Source organism: Mus caroli, chromosome 11 (genome assembly GCF_900094665.2).
Source record: "Mus caroli chromosome 11, CAROLI_EIJ_v1.1, whole genome shotgun sequence".
NCBI classification, from domain to species: Eukaryota; Metazoa; Chordata; class Mammalia; order Rodentia; family Muridae; genus Mus; species Mus caroli.
Window position 1 is genome coordinate 98,633,878 of NC_034580.1, and position 24,477 is coordinate 98,658,354.

The 24,477-nt window shown below is 37.8% G+C and overlaps 2 protein-coding genes across 6 annotated transcripts in view; one reads left to right on the plus strand and one right to left on the minus strand.

Moving 5' to 3' along the window:
* The window catches only part of Meioc (meiosis specific with coiled-coil domain), a 20,366-nt gene extending 5,758 nt beyond the window's left edge, over nucleotides 1–14,608 (plus strand). For 2 of the 3 annotated variants that reach the window (XM_021178152.2, XM_021178151.2), the window contains exons 3-8: nucleotides 411–568; nucleotides 4,285–4,389; nucleotides 6,160–8,032; nucleotides 8,843–8,977; nucleotides 12,293–12,473; nucleotides 12,881–14,601. In XM_021178152.2, coding sequence (XP_021033811.1) covers nucleotides 411–568; nucleotides 4,285–4,389; nucleotides 6,160–8,032; nucleotides 8,843–8,977; nucleotides 12,293–12,473; nucleotides 12,881–13,110 — 2,682 coding nt within the window. In that variant the 3' untranslated portion in view covers nucleotides 13,111–14,601. Of the gene's footprint in view, nucleotides 1–410; nucleotides 569–4,284; nucleotides 4,390–6,159; nucleotides 8,033–8,842; nucleotides 8,978–12,292; nucleotides 12,474–12,880 lie in introns of all 3 variants that reach the window. The other variant, XM_021178150.1, reaches the window with a different exon arrangement.
* A 2,501-nt stretch (nucleotides 14,609–17,109) lies between these two features.
* Nucleotides 17,110–24,477, minus strand: part of Ccdc43 (coiled-coil domain containing 43) — a 13,672-nt gene continuing 6,304 nt past the window's right edge. Inside the window, exons 3-5 of one of the 3 annotated variants that reach the window (XM_021176842.2) lie at nucleotides 22,634–22,769; nucleotides 21,233–21,291; nucleotides 17,110–18,929 (exon numbers count right to left, since the gene is read on the minus strand). In XM_021176842.2, the coding sequence (XP_021032501.2) occupies nucleotides 18,742–18,929; nucleotides 21,233–21,291; nucleotides 22,634–22,769 (383 nt within the window). In that variant the 3' untranslated portion in view covers nucleotides 17,110–18,741. Of the gene's footprint in view, nucleotides 18,930–20,763; nucleotides 21,292–22,633; nucleotides 22,770–24,477 lie in introns of those variants that run through there. The other 2 variants (XM_029484189.1, XM_021176840.2) reach the window with 2 other exon arrangements.

Here is a 24,477-nt window from a genome sequence, read left to right on the forward strand (position 1 = left end):
TTGTGAGCCACCATGTGGTTGCTGGGATTTGAACTCTGGACCTTCGGAAGAGCAGTCGGGTGCTCTTACCCACTGAGCCATCTCACCAGCCCTTGATATATCTTTAGTTTAACAAAATCTCTAAATCTGATCAATAACATTTTGTACATAAAATTTATTGCAACAAAATCATGTTCATTTGTTAATATATTGTCGTAGTTGCTTCAGCATTAGTGCTGGAACAGAGCTGAGGAATTGCAGCCTATTTGTAATACCCCACAGATGTTTGTATTCCAGCTTTTGACAGAGTTCTTGAGTAGCTATCCCAACTTCTAACACCTGCATTATTATGTTTTCTTACTATTTTGCTAGTACTCTGTAATAAATGAAAATTCGATCTCTAATGTGGAAATATTTCTTTAAATTTTTAGAATGAAGACAATGTAGACCTAAGGCAGACCTGCACTCCACTCTCCTCATCAACAGAGTATGCAAGTTCTATAGACTCCTCACTCTTCTATGCACCATGGTCTACTTACGGAGACGATATTAAACAACCTCCCAGTTCTCAGATCAGTGTAAAGAACAGGTAAGTTTTCTCAGGTTCAATGAGTTTTTAAAGTTTGGTTTCACAGCTATCAAAGTATATTAGATTTTTATCTCTTCTATTTTAATATTGTGACATTATAATTTTATGTTAATGTTTTAAGAAAGCACAAATTATTAGGCAGTTATTTATAATTTTTGGTTAACGTTTTTAGATGTAAGTTGGCTTCATATTTGTTACCTTTCTGCCTTATCTCTTGAGTGCTGGATCTGCAGTAGTACACAAGTCTCAACTTCGTTTTAAAATGTTTTTAGATTATTTTATGTGCACAGGTGTTTTACTTGCATGTATGACTCTGTACAACATGTGCATGCCTTTTGCTTGTGGAGGTCAGACAGATTTTGAATCCCCTGAAACTGCACTTGGGTGCTGGTAACTGAACCTGCATCCTCTACAAGAGCAAGAAGTTTTCTTAAGCACTGAATCAGTTCTTGTGTCCCAAATCTCAGGTGTCTTAAGTTCTTTCTTTTTTTTAAAACTCTATTTATTTTTGTGTATGTGACTACACTGTAGTTGTCTTCAGACACACCAGAAGAGGGCATCAGATCCATTACAGATGGTTGTGAGCCACCATGTGGTTGCTGGGAATTGAACTCAGAACCTCTGTGAGAGCAGTCAGTGCTCTTAACTGTTGAGTCATCTCTCCAGCCCAAGTTCTTCTTTCTAAAGATAACATTTTAAAATTTCATAAATTGTGTGTGTGAGTCTGTTTGTGTCTCTCTGTGTGCCTGTGTTAAGGACAACTTGAGGAAGCTGGTTCTCTTCTTCTAATATGTTAATGTCTCAGGGATGGAGCTCACATCATTAGGCTTGGTGGTAAGCGCTTATAACCTGCTGAGGCATCAACTTATCAACTCTAAACATAATTAAATTTAAAATGTTTAGATCTAGGGAGCTGAAGAGATAGCTCAGTGGTTAAGAGCACTGCCTGCTTTTCCAGAAGTCCTGAGTTCAATTTCCAGCAATATCTATGATGAGATCTGAAGTCCTCTTCTGGGGTGCAGTCATACATACAGAGATAGCATTCATGCAGAAATAAAATTAAAATCTATAGATCTATTTTTATCCAACTTTAAGTTTTCACTAATTTTTCTTATACAGAAAACAAGGTTTTATGCAATTTGAAATATTTTAAAGTATTTTCTACCCTGCAAACAATAAGAGCTTACTGCATGTCAAATATTCTCTTACATAGGGAAAATAGAATTAATATAGTAAATATTATTCTTGTCTTTATAGTCATATAGTAAAGAGGATTATGACAATAATAACATACCAAGGACTGCAAGTGAGGATTTAAAAGAGAACGGGGCTGGTATGGGTTCAAGGACAGCCTGGTATTCATATGTATGTGTATAAATAAAACATTACAGAAAGCTGTTAGGAAGAGAAGCTTACTCAGAGTGATGTTTACATTTAATTACATATAAGGGAACTATTAATGGAGGCTTGGTGTATGTTTAATAAGGAAACATATTTGTTGAGTCCTACTAATAAAAACACTGAAAATTAAAAATTATGGGTAATTAAGTATTAGACTATATAATACACAATTCTCCAAAAATAACTGAAGTTGACAGATGCTATTGAAAAAAATTTAGTCTGGTCACACTCCTTCAATGCCAGCATTCTAGAGGCAGAGATAGGCAGATCTCTATGAATTAAGGTCAGCCTGGTCTACATTGTTCCAGGACAGCTAGAGTTATATATAGTAAGTCCCTGGCTCAAAAAAAGGAAAGCAGAAAAAATTCAAACTTTACAGAAATATGTATTAAAGAGAAGTAAAACTTTACTTTGACCACTCTGGCTCTTCTCCCAAAATGATAATTATTAGTGGCTTGGCAAATATTAGATTGAAAACTTTCTAGATTTTATATACAAAGAAAATTTCATATTGAATCTTTAATGAACTAACACTATATAGTGGAAAGATATTAGACTTGATGGTGTAGTTTGTTCAATGTATAGTTTGGTAAGTCACATACCCTTGTAAAGTACAATTTTAATATTTATTATGATTATACATTCAACAGATAACTAAATGGCTACTAATATTTACCTTTCTCAATTATTTATTTCTAAAATATTCCAACAATCTGAAGTTTTGGAAAGAAAATAAGAAAAAATGATTTCTTTTGTTGTTTCGGACAGGTTACCTAAACTGGCTTCAAACAACTCAGTTTTAGAGTTTGTTTGATTGATTTTTGCTTTTTGAGATAGGGTCTGGTCTCAACATAATTCTGACTGTCATGGAATTTACTATGTAAACCAGGCTGACCTTGAACTCTGAGATCCATCTATTTCTGTCTTCTGTCTCTCAAGGGCTGGGATTAAAGGAATGTACCACCAAGCCTGGCTAATTTTCTGTTGTTGTTGGTTGGTTGGTTGGTTTTGTTTGTTTGTTTTGTTTGTTTGTTTGTTTGTTTTCTCCTCGTGAAGGCCCTGATTGTCCTAGAGCTCATTCTGTAGTCCAGGCTGGCCTCAAACTCACAGAGATCTGACTGCCTCTGTCTGCTGAGCCTGGCCTTGTTTTTTTTCTCTTTTAAAGACAGGATTGCATTGTGTAGCCCTGGTTAGGCTCAAATTTACAGTAATTTTCATACCTCAACCTTTTGGTTTTTTGAGACAGGGTTTCTCTGTGTAGCCCTGGCTGTCCTGGAACTCACTCTGTAGATCAGGCTGGCCTCGAACTCAGAAATTCGCCTGTCTCTGCCTCCCAAGTGCTGGGATTAAAGGCGTGCACCACCACACCCAGCCGTATTAGATCCTATTAATTTCTGTGTAGCATTTCAGAGATATGAAACTCCAGCTTAATCACTGCTTTGCAATGATATAGGGATAGCCAATAAACTACTATATTTAATGAACAACTGTAAAATTACCATGCTGTCTATGATGTCCATATCCCATTTCATCATTTTATCCAATATTTAATACATTTAATACAAGGGCCTAAAAGCAACAGCAGTTTCATGGTTTTGTGGTTGTTTTATTTTTGCTTTGCTTTCTTTTCTTACTTCCTTCCTGTTTTTTGTTTTTATTTTTGTTTGGTGTTTGTTTGTTTGTTTTTGTGGCAGTCTGACTCTGTAGCCTTGGCTGGCCTGAAAGTTGCTGAATAGACCACGCTAACCTCAAAGTCATGGATATTTGCCTGCTCTGCCTCCTGAGTGCTAGTACTAAAAGAGTGTACTACCATGACTCTAGCTTCATTTGGTTTTCAAATAACAAATGAAAAACATTGAACAGATTTAGAATGATGCATAAATGTACTGGACATGCTTTCAGGAGTGGTACCAAGCATTTCTGTGACATTGTTGGCCAGAAATTTATATCTTGGTCACTTTAAATCAATAGCATACATTATAGAGAAATAAGAGGTAAGCATATTTTGTAAACTAGGTATAGGATTTGAAATGAGAAATATTTATATAATAGATAATATACTAAATTAGAAAATGTTCTTGTCTTTCCTTTGTTTGAAATGATGTATAGTATTGATGTATCTTACAGAAAAGATGATAAAGGGGGTGGGAATGTAGCTTAGTGTTAGAGCACTTATCTAGTGTGCATGAGGTCCTGGATTTGATCTTTAGCACCACAAAGGAAAAAGGAATAAAAACAAAAAAGAATGGAATATGGAGGGAGAAATTGATATATTTTAATAAATAAGATAGTTCATATATGATATTCATTTTTAGGATTCAGACCGAAAGAAATGACTATGGCAGTGAAACAGACTTATATGGACTCGTGTCTAACATTTTGGAAGAACAGGATAAGTCACAGCCATATTTTGCTGAAGGGTTAGTATATAAGCTTTATGGTGTTTTATAGCTCTTTTAATTGACATATACTAGGTTACCTTGTTTTTTTTATATTTATATTTAACAATGGATCACAGGCTAATAGGTTACCTTGTTTTTTAATATTTATATTTAAAAATGGATCACAAGCTAATAGGTATTTTCAAATATTTGTTTCTAGGAGCCTTGATTTTGCTAAAGTACTTGCTAGACACTTGAACATTCAGTATAATGTTTTACTTGCTTAAGAACTTTGATTTGAAAAAATTCTTGCATAAATCATAGTTATTTCCCTTAAATTCATGAGCCTGAAGTTTGGCTTAAGGAACATAAGTTATAAGAGGCTTTAAACTTAGACCTCGAAGGATAAAACTCATTGCAGGAATACATATGGATTTTATTCATGTGGTAGAGGTTTTAAAATATTTTAATTGTTTTATTTGGGTGTGGGAGCCATATTATCCAAGTGTCCTATTAATAAGAAAATATGCCATACATGTGTAACCAGTTAAAATACTTGAGTTTCAAAAATATTTTAAGCAAAACACATCTTTTTTCATTAAAAATTTTGGTCAACAGACTTTTGAATTATATAATAATCTATTCAAAGGAAAAACTATTTGCTTAGTATAAACAATTCATGTAAGACCCTAAAGTTACTCACCTGTGGTGAAGATAGTAAAATTAAAATGCATATAGTCATGCATTGCTTAATGATGGGGACAGGTTCCAACAAATGCATCATTACACTATTTTAGTGTCGAGAACATAGTACTTACCCAAAGCTAAGGGTATAGGCCAATCATTCAGTGTGACTCCTTGATGTAGTCAAAAAGACACAGTAGCCATAAAGTGCTCCAAGTGGGTACACATGTCTATAATCTCAGTTTCACTGAGGTAGTACAATCCAGAGTTGGAGTACATCCTTGGCTACCTAGAGGGTTTGAAGTTTTGAGGTTGACTTTGACTTATACCAAGACCCTGTCTATAAATATACCAACAAAAGACAGAGAGAAATGAGAGACAGTGTAACCTTAAGAATATACAAGGTTGCTGCTGGTGTAATGACCATTTTACAATTTATTTAAAAATAAATAAACAGGCAATAAAAATATACAGGGACTGGAAAGATGGCTCAGTGGTTAAGAGTATTTGCTATTCTTTAAAGAATCCAAGCTCATTTTTGAGTATCCATGTAAGATGGCTCACAACCTTTTGTATCTCCAGCTCCAGCATATATAATGCTTTTGGTCCCTGAGGGAACTGGACATACACGCACATACCCACATACAGACACATATACATAGACATAATTAATAATAATGAAAATAAATCTAAAAACTTTAAATATACTACAGTAAATGTATAACCTTGTAAGTCATTATCATCACCTAATATTATATATTACACATAGCTGTGTCCTGTACTATTAAAGGATTGGCAGTACAGTAATAATGTTTATATAAATACCACAAACATAAGTAATGCTTTGTGCTATGCCACTATGGCAAAGGGAATTTTCCAATTCCACTGGTAATCTTAAAACACCATCATATATATGTGGTCACCTTTATTTGGCACACAACTCTTACAGCAGATGGCACATTTTATATAATTGACTTGTTTGGAAACAGTTTATAAATAAGGGTTGGGAAAGACTTGAGAATGGTGAAGTGGGGCAAGAGATTTTCTTTTTATTCTTTCCTAATGTTTCCAGAGAAAATAGTCTCTAAGACTTAAATTGTAATTAAATATGTTTACTTGTTCTAGGACCTGCTCCTCCAATTTAAAGTCAGTTTGGCCAATGAACACAAGCAGATTTGTAGATCACCATGACCTCTTAACAGAAACCAAAAGGCCAATAGATACATCTATCTCTCAGCAAGCGTTTTATAGTGGTGAATCTGTGTCAGCAGTGGAAAAGCAATACTTGCATAATAGTACTCTCACACCACAGCAAAAAATAGATGAACTTTATCATGGATATACTGGTTTAGACCTTGAAGAACAATGGTTGTACCTTTCAAGAAGTGATCATTCTAACTGTTACAATATTCAGACAAATGATACAGTTAAGGCAACTTTCCAAGAATATCCATTTGTCAAAAACTGCTTTACACCACAGACTGGCCTGTCTGATATCATGAAAGAATCAGGAATTGATACTTATGCCTATGGAAGAGAGAAAATATGTACTAAAGGTCTTGAAACACCATTACAGCATAAAAGGGCAGAGATATTTCTTTCCCAATTTAATAGATATAATGAAAATGCAGATTATTGTAGATATCCAGAATATGCTCATCCTAATAAGGCAAAGCTTAACAAATGTTCAAATTTTAGTGTCCAAGATGGTAAAAAGTTAGCCAATGGCACACCTGAGACACCAACTGTGGAAGCAGATGCCTATACGAAGTTATTTCAAGTTAAACCAGCAAATCAGAAAAAAATGGAGGAGACAATACCTGACCAGCAGAATTTTGCATTTCCAAAAACAACACCACATCTGACAGAAAAACAGTTTGCAAAGGAAGCAGCATTCACTGCTGATTTTGGCTTAAAATCAGAATATGGACTAAAGCCTCACACAGCTTGTCCAACTAATAATGATTTTGCTAATGTCTCTGAAAAGCAACAGTTTGCTAAGCCTGACCCCCTAAACTCTGAATATTTTAAATCAGTGAATTTATTCTCAAATTCAGCAACATCTTCAGGAGGTATCAGTTTAAACAGACCAACTTGGATGAATGTTCAAACAAAAAATAACCTTCCTATTCCTTATCGAAATCAAGGTAACTTGATGAAATTGAATAGTCATTTAAGTGCAGCTTCAAAAGGTTCTAACCACTCTTCAGATTTTCCCCAACTTTCATCTACAAATTTAACCTCAAATAGCAACTTATTTCAGAAGTATTGCCAAGAAAACCCTTCAGCATTTTCTAGTTTTGATTTTAGTTACAATGGTGCAGAAAGAATTCAATCTGTGAATCACATGGAAGGACTAACAAAAACTGGAGAAGACAATCTCTTTGAATCGGTTACAGAGAAAAAAATAAAGCAGCCAAATGGATTTTGTGATAGCTATTCAGCTTCACAGTATGGGATAATAGAAAATGTAAACAAACATAATTTTCAAGCCAAGCCCCAGAGTGGGCATTATGATCCTGAGGACATTCCAAAGCATTTTGATGGCTTACCTCAAAATACATATCAAGATCTGTTAGAGTCACAGGGTCATTTTAATAGCCACAGACAAGGAAGTGGAGACAACAATATTAATAGCCGTGTGAATCGCACACAGGCCTCATGCTTTTCTAATAATTATATGATGGGAGATTTACGACATAATCAGGGTTTTCAACAACTTGGTTCAAATGGGTTTCCCCTAAGATCTACCCACCCATTTGGCCACTCAGTTGTTCCACTGTTGGATTCCTATGATTTGTTTTCTTATGATGACTTAAGCCATTTATATCCTTATTTTAATGACATGATGTATGGTGATAATTCCTTTTCTGGTTTTGTGCCAACTTTTGGATTTCAAAGACCAATTAAAACCCGTAGTGGACCAGCTAGTGAGCTTCATATTCGTCTAGAAGAGTGCTATGAACAATGGCGAGCATTGGAAAAGGAGAGAAAAAAGGTAACACAGAATTATCCATTTAGAAGTAACAGTGTGTTCCGTCCATTTATCTTTGTTTACTTTGCTTGGTTTAAGAGTACTTTTTTTGGTTTTTCAAGACAGGACTTCTCTGAATAGCTCTGGCTGTCATGATACTCTGTAGACCAGGCTGACCTTGAACTCAGAGATCCTCCTGCCTCTGCCTCCTGAGTGCTGGAGTTAAAGGTGCGAGCCTCCATTGCCCAGCCTAAGAATATTTCTAGCTGGATTTTTCTGTAAATACTGTACAGTATTTAATTCAATGCTATAAAGGACTTAAGTAGGTTACTTAAAGATTGAAAGATTAGAGTTTTGAATCAATTGTTATTTTCTCTTTTAAAAGTTCCTATGAAAGCCGGGCATTGGTGGCACACACCTTTGATCCCAGCACTAGGGAGGCAGAGGCAGGCATATTTCTGAGTTTGAGGCCAGCCTGGTCTACAGAGTGAGTTCCAGGACAGCCAGGGCTACACAGAGAAACCCTGTCTCAAAAAAAACTAGGAAAAAAAATTTCTATGAGTTAGATTTTCTTCCTTACTGGTTTACAGAAGTTTTTCTTAAGTATTAAATTGTTGGAGAGTTTTAAAGTAAATATAATAAGTATTAGAAAAATTATGGTACTGTGGTTGTCATTTTCCTTTTTTCAGTTTTTCACTTTCTAAGTTAGCTATAAATATGGTTTATATTGGTTGCCTTTTGACACCAAGTAAATTCTATTTCTTAGAGTTGTAAAAAATATTCACAGGTGAATCATGTTTTTAAAATTTAGTCTCTAAAAATTATATTTCACAGACTGAATTAGCCCTTGCCAAGAATTATCCAGGAAAAAAAGTATCCAGTACTAATAATACTCCAATTCCAAGACTGACTTCCAACCCATCTAGAGTTGATCGGTTAATTGTGGATGAACTTCGAGAACAAGCCAGAGTAAGCTGTTAAAACATCCAATATGGACTTTTAAAAGTTACTTGATATAAAATTTAAAGAATTTCAGTAAGTTAGAGTGGTAAAGGATTTTAATATCATATTTACAGCCAGGTGTGATGGCATATGTATGAAATGCCAGCATTTGATCAAGATTAAGGCCAGCCTCGGCTATATTAGTGAGTTTGAGAATAGTCTTTGGCTCAAAACAAACAAAAAATATAGTAAAATCACTTACATATAGCTGAAAAAAATCTTTTGTGTGTATGTGCACATAGAGGCCACAGGTGGACAGTAGGGTCTTCCTCAATTGCTTTTTGCCTTAGTTTTTTAGGCAGGGTTTTACGGAACCTGGAGATCACTGATTTATCTAGGCTAACTTTCTAGCTGCCTTAGGTACCCTCTTATCTCCACTTCCTCAGCCCCGGGATTACAGTGGACATCACTGTGTTTGGCTCATTTTTGAACATGGGTGCTGAGGATCTGAACTCGGGTTCTCATGCTTGCTCAGCTAGCCCGTTACTGAACCACCTCCCAACACAGCTCAAATAAATTTATGTTTGGTTCTTTTAACTATTCTGAATATTGGGGAAAGACAAAAATAGTTCCATAGTCATTTAATAAGTAATTTGAGTGGGCTAGAGATTGTTATCAATCACTGGTAGACTTACCTTTAACATGTATGAAGCCTTGAGTTACATCCACAGCATCATAGCATAATATTTTTAGTAATTTTTAATATGTATGAAGCCTTGAGTTACATTCCCAGCATCATAGCATAATATTTTTAGTAATTTAAAGAATTTCTCTTCAAATACACATTGGCAAAGGAACCCCCTATAGAAAGAATGCTTTTAAAACCAACATTTTACAATGCTTTAAAAGGCATGAAAGATGGCTCAGTGGGTAAAGGTGCTGAATGCCAAGGCTAACAACCTAAGTTTGATTCCTAGGAGCCACATGGTGGGTGGAAGGAGAGAATCAACTCCTGTACATTATCCTCTGATTATAAAATAGTTCTTTTTAAAACTGTAAAATAAAAATAAAAACCAAAAGTGATGGCATTTTGATAGTACTCTTCACCATACTTTGGCTCTTAACCTCCCATTACTTTCTCTTGTTCCCTCTGTTGTATATACATTTAATCTGGATGTTGTATATACATTTACATCTGGATTCCACATGATAAAAAACATTAGCTATGTGTCTTTCTATGTGCACATACACACAAAAGATTTTTTCAGCTATATGTAAGTGATTTTACTATATTTTTTGTTTGTTTTGAGCCTAAGACTATCCTCAAACTCACTAATATAGCCGAGGCTGGCCTTAATCTTGATCAAATGCTGGCATTTCATACATATGCCATCACACCTGGCTGTAAATATGATATTAAAATCCATTACCCTCTTGGCCCTCCCCTATTGAGAAATATAATTTTTACCTCACTGGAGTTTTGCATATGTTTTTTATTGTTATTGTTCATCTGCTTAGCCCTCAAGGATCTGACTGGTGTACAAAGGAAGGAAAATATTCAACACTTGGAACAGACTTGTTAATAATTAGTTCCCAGTGCTAATTATTTATCTTACTTGATAGTCACATGTCAGTTAATTAAAAAGTTCTTTAATTTACATTGGTTAGATCTTGAAACATGTTGAGAATATTAAATATAACTCCCCATACGAATTTAATATAATGACATTTTAGCTTTTCGTGTGCATGGGAGTGTGGTGTATGTGTGTGTGCGTATTTTACATCTGTGGGCACACACATGAGGGTGTACATGTATGTGTGTGCAGATGCCTGTAGAGGCCAGAGGTTGGTATTATTTTCCTTATTTACTCTCCAATGTATATATTGAGGCAGGATCTCTCACTTGAACCCACAACTCACCAGTTTGGCTAGTGTAGCTAGCCAGTTAGCTCGAGGGATCCTGTCTCTACCTCTGGAGCATTGGGATTACAAGGAAGACTACCAAGATTACATGAGTGTTGGGAATCTGAACTCTGGTATTTGCACTTGTGTGGCACACACTTTATCCAGTAATCCATCTCCCCAGCCCTGGTATCCTCTTAAAAGTTCATTAACAAAAATATTGGGAACTTTCCTGGGACTGGAAATAATGTAGCTCAGTTGATAGAATGCTTGTCTAGCACACACAAAGCCCTACTGCCATATATACCAGGTATGGTGGTGTACACCTGTAATCCCAGCACTAAAATCACTGCTGATTTTTATTAGCAGTTTTGGCATTTATAATAATTTATATCATTTCAATGTAAATTTAAATCTTTATTGTCTGCATTATAGATTCCTTAAAACTAACAGGTGTGGCTCAGAGGTTGAGTGCTTACTGTTCCTCCAAAGAACATGAGTTTGGTTCTCAATACCCACAGTGGGCTGCAGAACTGCCTATGACTAAGCTTCAGAGCCTCTCATACCCTCTTCAGGTCTTTTCAGGCATGCACACACACACACACAGACAAGACACACAATCACACATACATACGCACGCACACACACAAAATCTCTTAGGAAAAAAAAATCTTTTAGTTTGGTCTATTTCTGATCGCCAAAAAGAAAATATTGGAGACCCAGAAAGAAGACTTGTTGAGGTCAGGATTAATCAAAAATAGTTCATGTCTTTTTTTTTTTTTAAAGATTTATTTATTTTATGCTTATGAATACACTGTCACTGTCTTCAGACACACCAGAAGAGGGCATCAGATCCCATTACAGATGGTTGTGGGCTACCTTGTGGTTGCTGGGAATTGAACTCAGAACCTCTGGAAGAGCAGTAAGTGCTCTTAACTGCTGCTCTCCAGCAACCCCCACCACTCAACATCTTTTTGAGTCAGGGTCTCACAATGAAGCTTTGGCTGGTCTGGAAATTGCTATGTGGACCAGGCCTCGAACTCATAGAGATCCCCGTCTTTTTCTCCCAGGTTCTGGGATTAAGGAGTGATCCTTAATCCTGCCCCGCTGATTTTAGCTGAAACCCTTCTTTAGGTGATCTTTACTAACAGCATTCTGCTTATGGGCTATTGACAAAAACCCAATACCAGATCTTAGCACTGTCAATGATTTAAATGTGTTTGAATATTAGATCTTTTCATTATTATTCTCAGTAGTCAACTATAACTTTTAGAATTAGCATACACAAACAAATATATAAAGACCTTGAAGTTTTCTTTCCACTACCATAGTCTTAGGACATAGTAAGCATCCATTTATTTATTGAATGATTATTGTTGTTCTCTATTATGCTTCATTAAAGACTTGTTTGCCTTATCAAAATTTAAATGTTTCCCTCAGGTTGTGACTTTACTGGGCAAAATGGAACGTCTTCGAAGCTCTCCCCTTCATGCTAATATCTCTACTGCTCTTGATAGACACTTGGAGTCAATTCACATTGTACAGTCACGTAGAAAGGATGAAATTGTTAATGCTTCAAATCGGCAAAGACAAGGAGTGCCTAGGTGCCAAGATGACAGAGGTACAAACATTAATTCAAACTCTTTTGATTCAGTAGTGTAATAATTTGAATATTAATAAAATCAGATTCTGGAATTAAAAGATTGAATTTCTAAAATTAACACTTATCTGAACAAATTAGAAATGATCACCACATTATTTATTCTCAAAGTATATTGTTAATTTATGCATTTAATTATATATATGTAGTCTTTTTTTTAAAACCAAATCATAGTTATTGCTATACAAATCAAAGATAAAGTAACAATACTTTAACTATTTAAAAAGAAAAACAAAGTATTTCATTATCTTAGCTATCACCATTTTTGTAAAAATCATGTTTGATCATTTGGTAGCAACAGCACTGAGCTTCTTAAATGTAAGGAGTATTTAAGCGAATAATAATAAGTAATCCTATTTATTTTACAGATGTGTTTGCCCTTGCTACAGCAATTAAAGAGATGTGTGTAGCTACTCGAAAAGCACGCACTACCCTATGGTGTGCACTGCAGATGACCTTGCCCAAAACAGCAAGTACAGCGGGCCAAGCTGACATGGAAAAGGCTTTCCAAGATCTAGTAAACTGTGAAGAGAAAGTCCATGAAAGCATAAATAGTAGCAATTCAATGAACCAGAGAGGTGAAACAAGTAAACATTAAGGAAATGCCAGCAGAAGGAAGAGTTTAAAAGCTGTTAAGTAAATGTATCAAGATGTGCTAAAATTTTTAATGAACTTGTCAAACTTTCAGTCCATTAATTTTCTTTCAGATTTAAAGTTAATACTTTAATGAAGTCTAACTTCTATTTAAAAATCTGCTTGGAATGAATCAGATACAGTTTAAAGGGAACTCAAAGGTAAAGTTGATTATTCTAGGAGTTCTGAGTAGTCAAAGATAGCAAGTTTGTTTTATAAAATATCCCCTTACAGCTAAAAATTGCTTAAATCCATTCTTCAGTGCAGGTAAATGCAAATGTGAAATTCTTCTAGGAGATAAGTTTCATTTAGTTCTGCCTTAGTAAGTATAATTCCAAATAATGAGTCTAAGTGACTGTAACCCAATTATGGCTACAGTTTAGTAACCAAGACAAGTTTTTGATTGTGATTTAAAAGTATTTTCCTTACAAAACTGGATAATACCTAGGAAACAAAGGAAAACAGGGATAATAAACCCAATATTCATGTAAAAATTTAATATTTAAAATACTACCATATTTATAAATTTGAAATCTTGGTGCCTAAGTCTATGGAGGGAAATGCATCTGATTCTCCTAAATTAGTGATGAAAGTGCCAGTGTGAAACCATGCGAGTTACTGAATATAAAACCTGTTCAAATCATTAGTGTATATTCCTTAAATTTTAATTATACTATCAATTATTAAATATTTCCAATTTTAAGGTATTTAAATTGAATCAAAATAAAACATTCCTTTATCTGGATCTTATAGACTTGATGCCTAGTAACTAAAATAATGACTCTTGTTTTAATACCCTTAGTTTGCTGTCTTTAATGAGGGTATCACGAAGTTCTAAAATGTATTTTTAGGTTAATCTTTCACTAGTTTAGTTTCTCAATTAGTTAGTGTATATTTTGTGTAGTTATGTTCATTTGTTTGCTTCTGTATTTTTTTAAAAGAGCACTTGAAAGCTTGGCTTTTTCTGTTTTCATCACTTAGTATCTTTGTATTAGAACCTGAATAATTCATTAATATGAAATGTTGGTATTATGTGACTCAGAAGATCTCGGGTTTTAAAGTTTCTAGCATGAGTTAAACTAAAATATAATGTACTGATGAAATTTAATTGAAATATCCTTGACTAGAAACACTGATGTTTTTGATGTTAGTGTTTTTTTCTTAGCTTTAGAAATCCTGGTATTAAAAAGAGTGTAATCACACCACATAAATTTTCTTTAGATGATGTGCAGAAGAAACTGATTGGGAATGCAGGAGTAACTGTAGGGAGAAACATTTTGATCACTGATAAGCTTTAGAACTATCAAATGAATTACACTGAGGGTAGTCAAATAAAATAGACCACCCCACCACAGTCACTGCATGGAAAGTGGTTAAGTTTGACATAAAACATGTTGAATGTTATGAAAACAAATATTGTACTGAATTTAGTCTCTCAGGAAAAAATAAATTACTTTGTTGGAAATGTTTAGTTTCATTTTTTACATTTGTGTTAATTTTTAACATTGTATTTATGTCTGAAAACCACATGAAATTCATTTAGCTAAGAGCCTTCCTGATTTAAATTTCATTATTAATACATAAGAATATTGACAGATGATTGTGATTCAGATAAACTTAGATCCCACCTGACCTTCTTTCAAAATGATACTTTCCATTGCTGAATAAAAACTCTGGGGAGACCTTTACAGGACAGTGGTCACAGTGAAATACCATCAGTTAAGAAAAAAACAAACTCTGGCCTGGGGATGTAGCTCAACTGGGTGAATGCTTCGAGTATGGAGGAGACCCTGGGTTGCTCCTGGGCATGGTATAAAATAGTGTGGTGTCTGTAAACCCAGCATTAGAGGGGGAAAGGGCAGGAGGACCAGAAAAATCTTTGAGGCTAGCCAGTAATACAGGATGAGACAGATTTAACACTTGGGAAACTTGGGAGGTGGAGGCAGGAGGATCAGAAGTTAAAGGTCAGCTGGGGCTATTCTGTTACAAATAAGATCTTTGAAATTTTGCTTTATTGGCTTTTTCCATAGTGGTTCTCAACCTGTGGGTCACAGCCCCTTCAGCAACCTTCTATCTTAAAAAATATCTACATTACAATTCATAACAGTAGCAAAGTACAGTTATGAAGTAAAAATCAAAATAACTTTATGGCTGGGGTTCACCAGAGCATGAGGAACTAACTGTTTTAAAGGGCCACAGCATTAGGAAGCCTGAGAACTACTGGTATAGACGGTTCTTTTCCCTAGCTGTCCTGTAACTGGTTATGTGGACCTCAGGCTGGCAGTGGTTTTTCTTAGTTCTTAAAATGTGTGTATACATGCACACACATAAACTACAGTGGGTGTTGGGGTCAGAGGATAACTTTGTTTCTCCTGACAGCATGTGGGTTCTGGAGGTCAAACTCCAATAGCTGAATCCTTTTACACACCCAGCCAACCTAGCCTACGTTTTCATTTTGGTTGTTTTTCCTTAAAAGAGTAATGTATATGTCTCCATGTTAGTAAGCACATATAAACACAGAATAAAAGAAGTGTTTTCTAAATTAGGTGGAAAGAGATTCAAGGAAGACACCCAACATCTCCCCCTTGCTTCCATACAGCATGTGCACATTCACACAAACATGTAGACACCAGACACAAATTTATATGGAGGCATCATTCTACCAGTACCCTTTCCATTTGGATAAAATAGTTACAATAAAGTTTTGGAGGAATTACTACTGTGATTAAAATCCCATTTGAGGGGCTGGAGAGATGGCTCAGCACTTAGGAGTAGCCACTGGCTACTCTTCAGAGAGTTTGGTTCCAGGCTGATTCCCAGAACCCACACGGTGGCTCATGTCACCTGTACCTCCAGTCCCAGGGATCCATGCCCTCTTCAGGCTTCCAATAGCACTGCATAGACATGCAGACAAAATACCCATACACATAAAAATAAAATTTTAATTTTTAGCTATGCATGGAAGTGCATGCAAAAAAACAAAACAAAAAAACCCCAAAGGAAAAAAAATTCAATTTTTAGATTTAAAAGTAAGTATATGAATATTTTACTAACATTCATCTGTGCACCATGTGCATGGCTGTGCCCAAACAGGACAGAAGAGGGGGTCGGATACCCTAGGACTGGAGTTACAATTGTGAGCCACACTGTGTGTGCTGGGAACCAAACCTCTGGGGCCACATGCTGAGCATCTCTCCACTACTTTAAACAATTTAAAAAATCCCATTTGGCCAAAATTCAATCTAAAAGGCACAATTTTAAACCAGCCCTCGCACATTTCTGGTTTAAAAAATTAATTAGCATCTGTTAAGTGGATAACTTTACCAAAACCTAATGAGCCGATTGTTTTTTTATTTAAGCATTACTTGGGTGTACACTATAACATAGAGTCCCAGAAAAAAGAATTGACTATTAGCTGGGTATGGTGACACATGCCTATAATCCCAGTGGTTAGGAGGCAGGCGCAGGAAGATCAGAAATTCAAGGGAAGCCTAGGTGACAAAGCTAGCTGGAGGCAGCCTGGGCTATGCAAGATCCTGTCTCAAAAAAGAAAAGAAACAAAAACAAACTGGCAAATCGAAACAAGGACCCTTAAGGAAAGGATATATATAATCTTGACTCCTTCAGAAGCCAAAATGAAGGTGAGAATCCAAGTCCTAAAGTAAGGATTACTAAGACATGTCATATGTTTCTCTGCAGAGCTCACAGCCATTACAAAATAAAGGACTAAAACCACTAGTCCCTCCAAAAACTTCAAAGTCAACTTACTCATGTTCCAAAAACCAAGGTACTTCTTTGAGCTAATCTTTACTTCACAGAAAACTTTGAAAGGATTTATACATTTAAGGGAAAAGACACTCCACTTGCAGAGTGTGCTACTACACGAGCAGACAATAAAGACCACTCCCAAGGGACCAGCCACAGCACCTTTCCACCAGGAGTTGGAAAGAACAAGACAGAAGACACTGACTTAAATAAAGTTTATTTAAAAAAAAGGAAAAGGTGGTTATTTTTGCAATGCCATGGTTGTAGGACAGAGGCAGCAGATCTCCTTTCCCTAACCATGTTTTTTTTCTTCTGCACAAAGGCAGCTAATGTTACAAAAGTCAACAAACTTTCTCCAAACAGTAGGTTTATAGGCCACATGTGGTCTCAGTCATGAATGTCTTCCTTTTATAACCTCTTAAAAATGTAAAAAACCTTTTTAGTTTTTGCCCCATACAAAAAAGACTGGGCCAAACTTGGCCCGTGAGTGGAGTCTTCTGACCCCTGGTATAAAATAATCTTATCAGAGAAATTGTTCTCTTGAGGCTTTTGATACCTGTTGCCCATAGTCAAGTAAAGAAGGGCTTCGTTTACAACTAGATGTGGCTGTGACAGAAGTCGACTTGGAGAGTTCTGTTCACCCTTTACTCTCCCAGTTTTTCCATTCACTCATTTCATAAGCTTAACCACCAACTATATACTTTTAAGTATTGTGTTAGCAAAATTTCCAGTGTTTTTCTCTAAAAGAGTAAGTCCTTCATTTTCTCTAAGACAGGAATTATTAGGTCTTACTATTCATGTTGCAGGTGTGTCCAACCCGTGGTCAAGGACAGCTATAAACTCAGCCTAACACAAAATCATAACATTTAAAACATGATTTTTTTTTTTTGCAAGTTTTTAACAAAGCCAAGTCACAATGTCAAAAGGTAGGACATGCCTGCAGGATAAATCAAGATAGAAAATCAAGAGGGGATTCAAGGGAACTCAAGATTACAAAAAGAAAACTCTACCTAACAAAATGATATCCTTATACTCCAATCATCTTCTTGAAATCACAGATTACATGAAAAATACATAGCTCTCTATTTAAAAAGATAATTGTTTTTCCCACAGGTTAAGTCTTTCTTCCATACTGGGGCTCAGTCCCAGGCCCTTGTATCTGCTAAGCAGGCACGCAACACAACTATAGCCTGAGCCCAAGTTGACACATTAAAAAAAAGAAAAAACTTAGATCACATTCCAAATAATTTCCTCCACTTCCCTAATTTGATGTCAGAAAATCTGGATCTAGGTAGGGCCCTTCATTAGCTATTTCAGCTTCAAAATAGTTACAAGCCAGGTGTGGAGATTTAGGTCCATAATCCTGAAGCTGAGAAAAAAGGACATTGTAACAAGTTCAAGGCTAGCCTGGGCTACAGAATGAAACCCAGTCTCAAAAGCCCACTATATTTTAGGGCAAATATTGCCTCAGAAGTAATTTGTACTTTTTTTTAACTCAGAATGGATGGTCGTGTTTCCTTCAGGATGTGAGCTTTCTGTATCTGGCTAAATATACAAAATGAGGGAAGACCTTTTTAAAAAAGAAGGGCACAGGAGTTCAGTACTAAAATAGAAAGGTTACCCTAATTCCAGATCTTTGGTAAAGATACTAACTATAATTGATTGCCCACACCACCAAAACATGGCACATTTACAAGTGATTGTGATTTTCCTTTTCAACATGTAAACAAAGGGGGAAAGCCTTAGGAAATTTTGGAAAATACATTAGTCTCAGTTCTCTTAAATACACAGACACACAATTCATGGGTGGAAGGAGCAGAGTGGGCCAAGGTTATCGCTTCCGTTCGCCTCTCTGTGTCCTTTTCTTTTCCTTCTCCTTGCGTTCCTGCTTGGCTAGTTTGTCCTTCTCCCTCTGCAGCTTGTCCTGTTCCTTCTTCCTCTGGGACTCATCCCGAAGTGAGTCTCTCTCCAATTTCCGAGCATTGAGAACATCTTCCACGTTGGTGTTTCGGAACAAGGCTACCAGTGAGTTAAGGGATTCAGGCCCAAGTCCTGTAGGCAATAATCTTGCTCCTTCCTCAGTCTGGATGACTGTCTCTACACACTGAGTCCTAAATGCACTCTAGCTATTCCTAGTACAGGGAAGCATCTTTGGTTTGGACTAGAGATGGCTCAGTGGTCACAGGCACTTGCTCTTACAGAGAGGACCTGGGTTCAGACCCACAGTGGCTCATTCCTATGCATAACTCCAGTTCCAGGAGATCCAGTGCCCTCTTCTGGCCTCTGTTGGCACCAGACATTAGGCACAAGTACACAAGTATGCATGCAAAACACTCATTAAAAAAAAAAAAAAAACCAAACAATCTTTGGTTTAATGGTAAGGGTCTTAACTGGTTTTGTTTTTTTAATTTATGTGAGTGCATTGTAGCTGTCTTCAGACAGAAGAGAGCATCAGATCTTATTATAAATGGTTGTGAGCCACCATGTGGTTGCTGGGAATTGAACTCAGGACCTCTGGAAGAGCAGTCAGTGCTCTTAACCACTAAGCCATCTCGCCAGCCCTAACTGTAAGTCTTAATGTTACAATTCACCCTAAAATGTTCCTTGGATTAAAAAAAAAAATCTCATTTGGAAAACTAAGCCTGAACTTTGGAATATTTTATAAAAATGAAGTTCATTAACAAGGACATCTGAAAAATACTGTTTATACTTGCAAATAAAGTCGATCCAAAAACAAAAACAAAATATTCTCACTCCAAATAGCCTAAGGCAAAATAACTGCTGCGGAGCCTAGGGCACATCAGTGGAGGAGTATCCCTGTGGCTTAAAAAATGCCCATGCACTTGGACCACAAAAATGCTTGGAAGTAATTAAGGTTTATTCTTACAAATAAACCTTAATTTGATCTTTTCCCTAAAGTTTAAGTGAAAAACCAAGTTATGCTGTCAACACGAAACTCCTGAGTTTAACAAAAGTTAGAAAACAGCCAAAAAATGTATTCCTTATTTCTTTTAACTTTCAAAATAAAATATCAGGGGCTGGGTCAGCAGTTAAGAACACTGGCTGCTCTTCCAGAGGACCTGGGTTCAATTCTCAGAACCCACATGGTGGCGCGCACAACCATCTGTAACTCAAGTTCCAAAGGATCTGCCATCCTCTTTTGGTCTCTGGGGGCATCATGCACACATATGGTGCACACGCATAACACGCAGACAAAACACTAAAAAAACAAAACAAACAAAAAAAAAACTTAACAACAACAAAAAAGGCACTAGGCAATTAATCTCCTCTATACTCTTAAAATATGACCTTTTCTACTTTACGCTATACAATAAGAGCACTAGCCTAAGCATACACAAGGCCTTCCTGTCAGTCTGTCACGCCACAAGTGAATTCCTGAGATAATCCCTGATAGCGCACTGTAACCTCTTACTTCAAAGGGGAGTTCTACATTTACCTGCTTAGGAAACATCTCAGAGTGACCTGTTAGTGGGACCTTCTTCCTCAACACATATTTTATATTTTCAGCTTCAAGAATTTAGCCTCTGTTCTTTTTTCAATTACAAGGTTTTTAAGAATAAAGATAAAATCTTCACATTTAAAACTTTTCTACAGCCCCCAGGCAACCAGAGTTCCAGGCAATATCAATATATATATATATATATATATATATATATATATATCCCTCTAGTTGGGTATGATGGCTCATACCTTAAAGGACAGCCTCCAATATAGCCAGTTTGAGTTTAGTCTGGACTAAAAGAAACTCCTGTCTCAAAAAACCAAACCAAACCAAACAAACAAACAAACAAAGAAACCAAACCTCAACAAAAACCCAACAAGAAGCCAGGTGTGGTGGTGCATTCCTTTAATCATAGCACTCAAGAGACAGAGGCAGGCAGATCTCTGTAGGTTCCAGGCCAGCCTGGTCTATATAGTTCCAGTTTAGTCATGACTATCTAGTAAGACCCTGTCTCATAATAAAAAATAAATTAATAAGAAAATGATACAAATTAATTTTAAAAGCCACCTCCTTTGCTAGGTGTGGGACATGCTTTTAAACAGAGTACTTGAGGTGGAGACAGAGATCAGGAACTTAGCCACCCTAGCGCGTTGGAGGCTAGCCTAGGCCGTGTTAACTTGGTTTGGGGGTAGAGTATTTGCTAAGTTGGCTATCCATGGCTGTGCTAGGCATAGGGCTCCCAATACTGACAGGACAGGACTTCCCTGGTGAGAGGGAGCCTGTAGCAGTGACAGCAACATGACAACTGATCTCCAGGAGGGCCATGAGAAACACAAGGGATGGACAAAGAGAAGGATACTTCTGTCAGAACTGACGTTTGCTGTTGAGGCACCCGCATCATCTTTCTTATCTGCTTCAGTGAGGGACGTTAAGGAAAACCAGGTGGGAAAAAAAGGCCTTCACACATCTCAGACTAAGCGTGAAAAGTGTTTCATCGACAAGGGTACGAAGCAGGCTGGATGCAGTGAGGATGGGGCATCGCCGAGACTCATTTCTGAAAATCTTAACATGGCAGGAAATGCCTGCAGCTTCTCTAAAATCTTCTTAGAGGCTAAGAAGAAGGGTCAGGTGGTCTGCAAAGCCCGCCACACTGACATTACCTAATAGCCGGGGACAAGACATTCTGAAACAGCACAGTTCCCACCAGCACGCAGGAGATGGAAGCAGGAAGATCAGGAGGTCAAGGCCAGCCATTCTTACAGCAAGTTCAAAGCCACCTCGGCTGCATGGCACACACAGTGTGATTCTCAGAGCCTCCAGGAACTTTCAAGAAGCCCACATCATCCATGGTCTCTATCTTTTTTTTTTTTCTTTTCCCAAAACCAATTTTTTATTAGATATTTTCTTCATTTACATTTCAAATGCTATCCCAAAAGTCCCCTATCCCCCCACCCCACCCCACCCCCACCCCATGGTCTTTATCTTAAGGCTACTTTATATCAGAAACTCAGAAAAAGCCCAGAGATCCCTGTTTTAACCTCAGGAGAACTCATAGTTTAAAAGCTGGTGTTTTGGAAGCCAGGCGTGGTTATGATGCCTTTAATCTCAGTGGTGGAAGATGGGGGTAGGAAGATCTTTGTGAGCTTGAGGGCAGCCTGATCTACATAATGAGACTGTCTCAAAAAAAGTTATTTTGGGCAGAAAGCAAGTATGACATTACAGCACGGATAAGAGTAGCCACGATGGTCCGTCTTGCACGAGATTTAGAATCATCGGACACGAACCTCTGGGATGCCTGTGTGAGAGTGTCTAGCTGGACTAAGCCTGAATGTGGGAGGCAGCCTTCCCTTGGGTTACAGTCTTGAACTGAATCAAAAGGAAAGGGAGGCTGAAAACAGCATTGTCTTCCTTTGCTTTCCTGCTGGAGGTAATGCAACCAGCTGCTGCCTGCTGCCCTGCTTTCCCCACCATGGTGGAGGGTACCGGCTCAAAACAAGAGGAACTAATACAGTGTCCCTCAAGCGCAAGGAATTACAGTATTTCCTAATTCTATCTGGAACAGTTATGTGTTGAATTAGAAGTCACATGTCAACTATTCCAACATCATTTCTGGAACCCACAAGGGCCCATGGCCGCTGCCATCTTGAAAGAGGAAACTAGGCTACAGAGCGGGACTGCAACTTCTCAGGGGTGATATAAACTGTCCAACATTCCCAGCACGAGCCTCAAGGGAACGGGGCTGAGCCTCCAAAAAGGATATTCCTCTTCGTCTGTCACGTCGGCATACTGGGCCAGCAGGGCTGCTTTCCTCTGCTTCTCTTCTTCTGAAACCACCCTGGGCTTCACCACAATCTGTGCCTGCTTCTCAATCAAGGTGGCGATGGCCTGCACCTCATCTGTGTGGCAGATGGAAGGAGAGAGAGACAAGGGCAGCAGGTAAGAGAAAACAAGCTCCCAAACCACTAAGCCCCCTAGTGGTCAGTGTTGGTAGTAACCGCTCTGTTCACATTTGCTGGGCCCTGAAAGCTGAGGACCCCGGCCATTCAGGAGTCAAGGAAAAGCTATGAAGGCTAGGCTTTAAGCCTTCTAGAAAAATATTTTAGATTATGTTTATTTGTTGGGGAGGAGGTGCACCGAAGTCTAGAGGACAACTGTGGGGAGACAGTTTCCTCCTTCATGGGATCCCAGGGATAGGACTCCGGACACCCGGCTCCTGCACCAAGCGCCAAGCTAAAACCATCTCATCACCCCTAGGGGAACATTTTACAAACACCAACACGGGGGGGGGGGGGGGGCTGGAGACAGCTCCGTGATTAAGACTACCAGTCAGTGCCTGCTTCTCAATCAAGGTGGTTCTGGCAAAGGACTGGAGTTTTAATTCCCAGCCCTCCTGTCAGGTGGCTCACAGTCCCCTGTAACTGCAGCTTGGTGGGATCCGATGCTTTGGTGGGCACCTCCACTCACACACACACTCACACACAGACAAACATATGTACATTAAAAGTAAAAAAAAATATTAACAAACCTGTGTGTGTCTGTGTGTCTGTGTATGCAAACCAGCTTTGCTTTTATTTCCAGGTAAACAACAGCAATAACCAATACCCGGGCCCCAAGCCAAGTATATTATGCGATTATACTGACTGAGGACCAACGCTGTATAATTTAAGTTAGATTCTTTATAAGTTTGGCTTCTGTGTTTTGAGTTCTCTGTTGCTAATTTACCATCCTAATGAGCATGTGAGCCCATTCCTCTTTCATTTTCAGAGGAAAAGGATTCAGCCAAATGAAGTAGAAATTCAAACATAATGTATGCCATGTAATGAAAAATATGAAAACGGTGGAAGCTCAGTGGGCGACGGCTCCAGCCTTCAAGACTGACCACCGGAGTCCAGAAGACTAGAGCTGACCCAAGACATGTGACTCGAATCTACTAGGGGCAGAGGGTTCGAGCAAAAGCAATTGCAAACGATGCAGGCATGGTGGTGCACACTTGTAGCCCTTGGGAGGCTGAGCGAGCCTGAACTGTATAAAGAAAGTTTGTTTCCAAAACAAAACAAAACAAAACAACAACAAAAAAAAACAACAAAAGAAAGGAAAGGAAACCAAAACCCACCCACAGCACAGGGAAGATGGCTGTGGTCCAGGTGGACTGGAAAGACAAAGAATAAAAGGAAATCAGGATTGCTAAAACTTTAAAGAGAACATCTGGGTACTCACTGAAGCAAATTATCTTAGGAAGATTGAATATCCAAAGAAGAAAATGACACCCTTGCCCCTTAACAGCTGACGGGCAAAGACCCCGGAGATTGGACCAGAGGCTCTGAGGGCAGCACAGGGGTGGCTTACTGAGTACAGGAGCTCTGGCATCTTCATGACCTGAATTTCCTCAAGGTGGAAACACGGATCCAAATCCTCAAAGTTGTCCTGACCCTCACACCACACACACCACACATGCACATACACACACACACACACACGCACACACACACACGCGCACACACACACACACACACACACCACACAGGCACACACACACACAGGCACACACACACACCACACACATACACACACCACACACATACCACACACACCACACAGGCACAC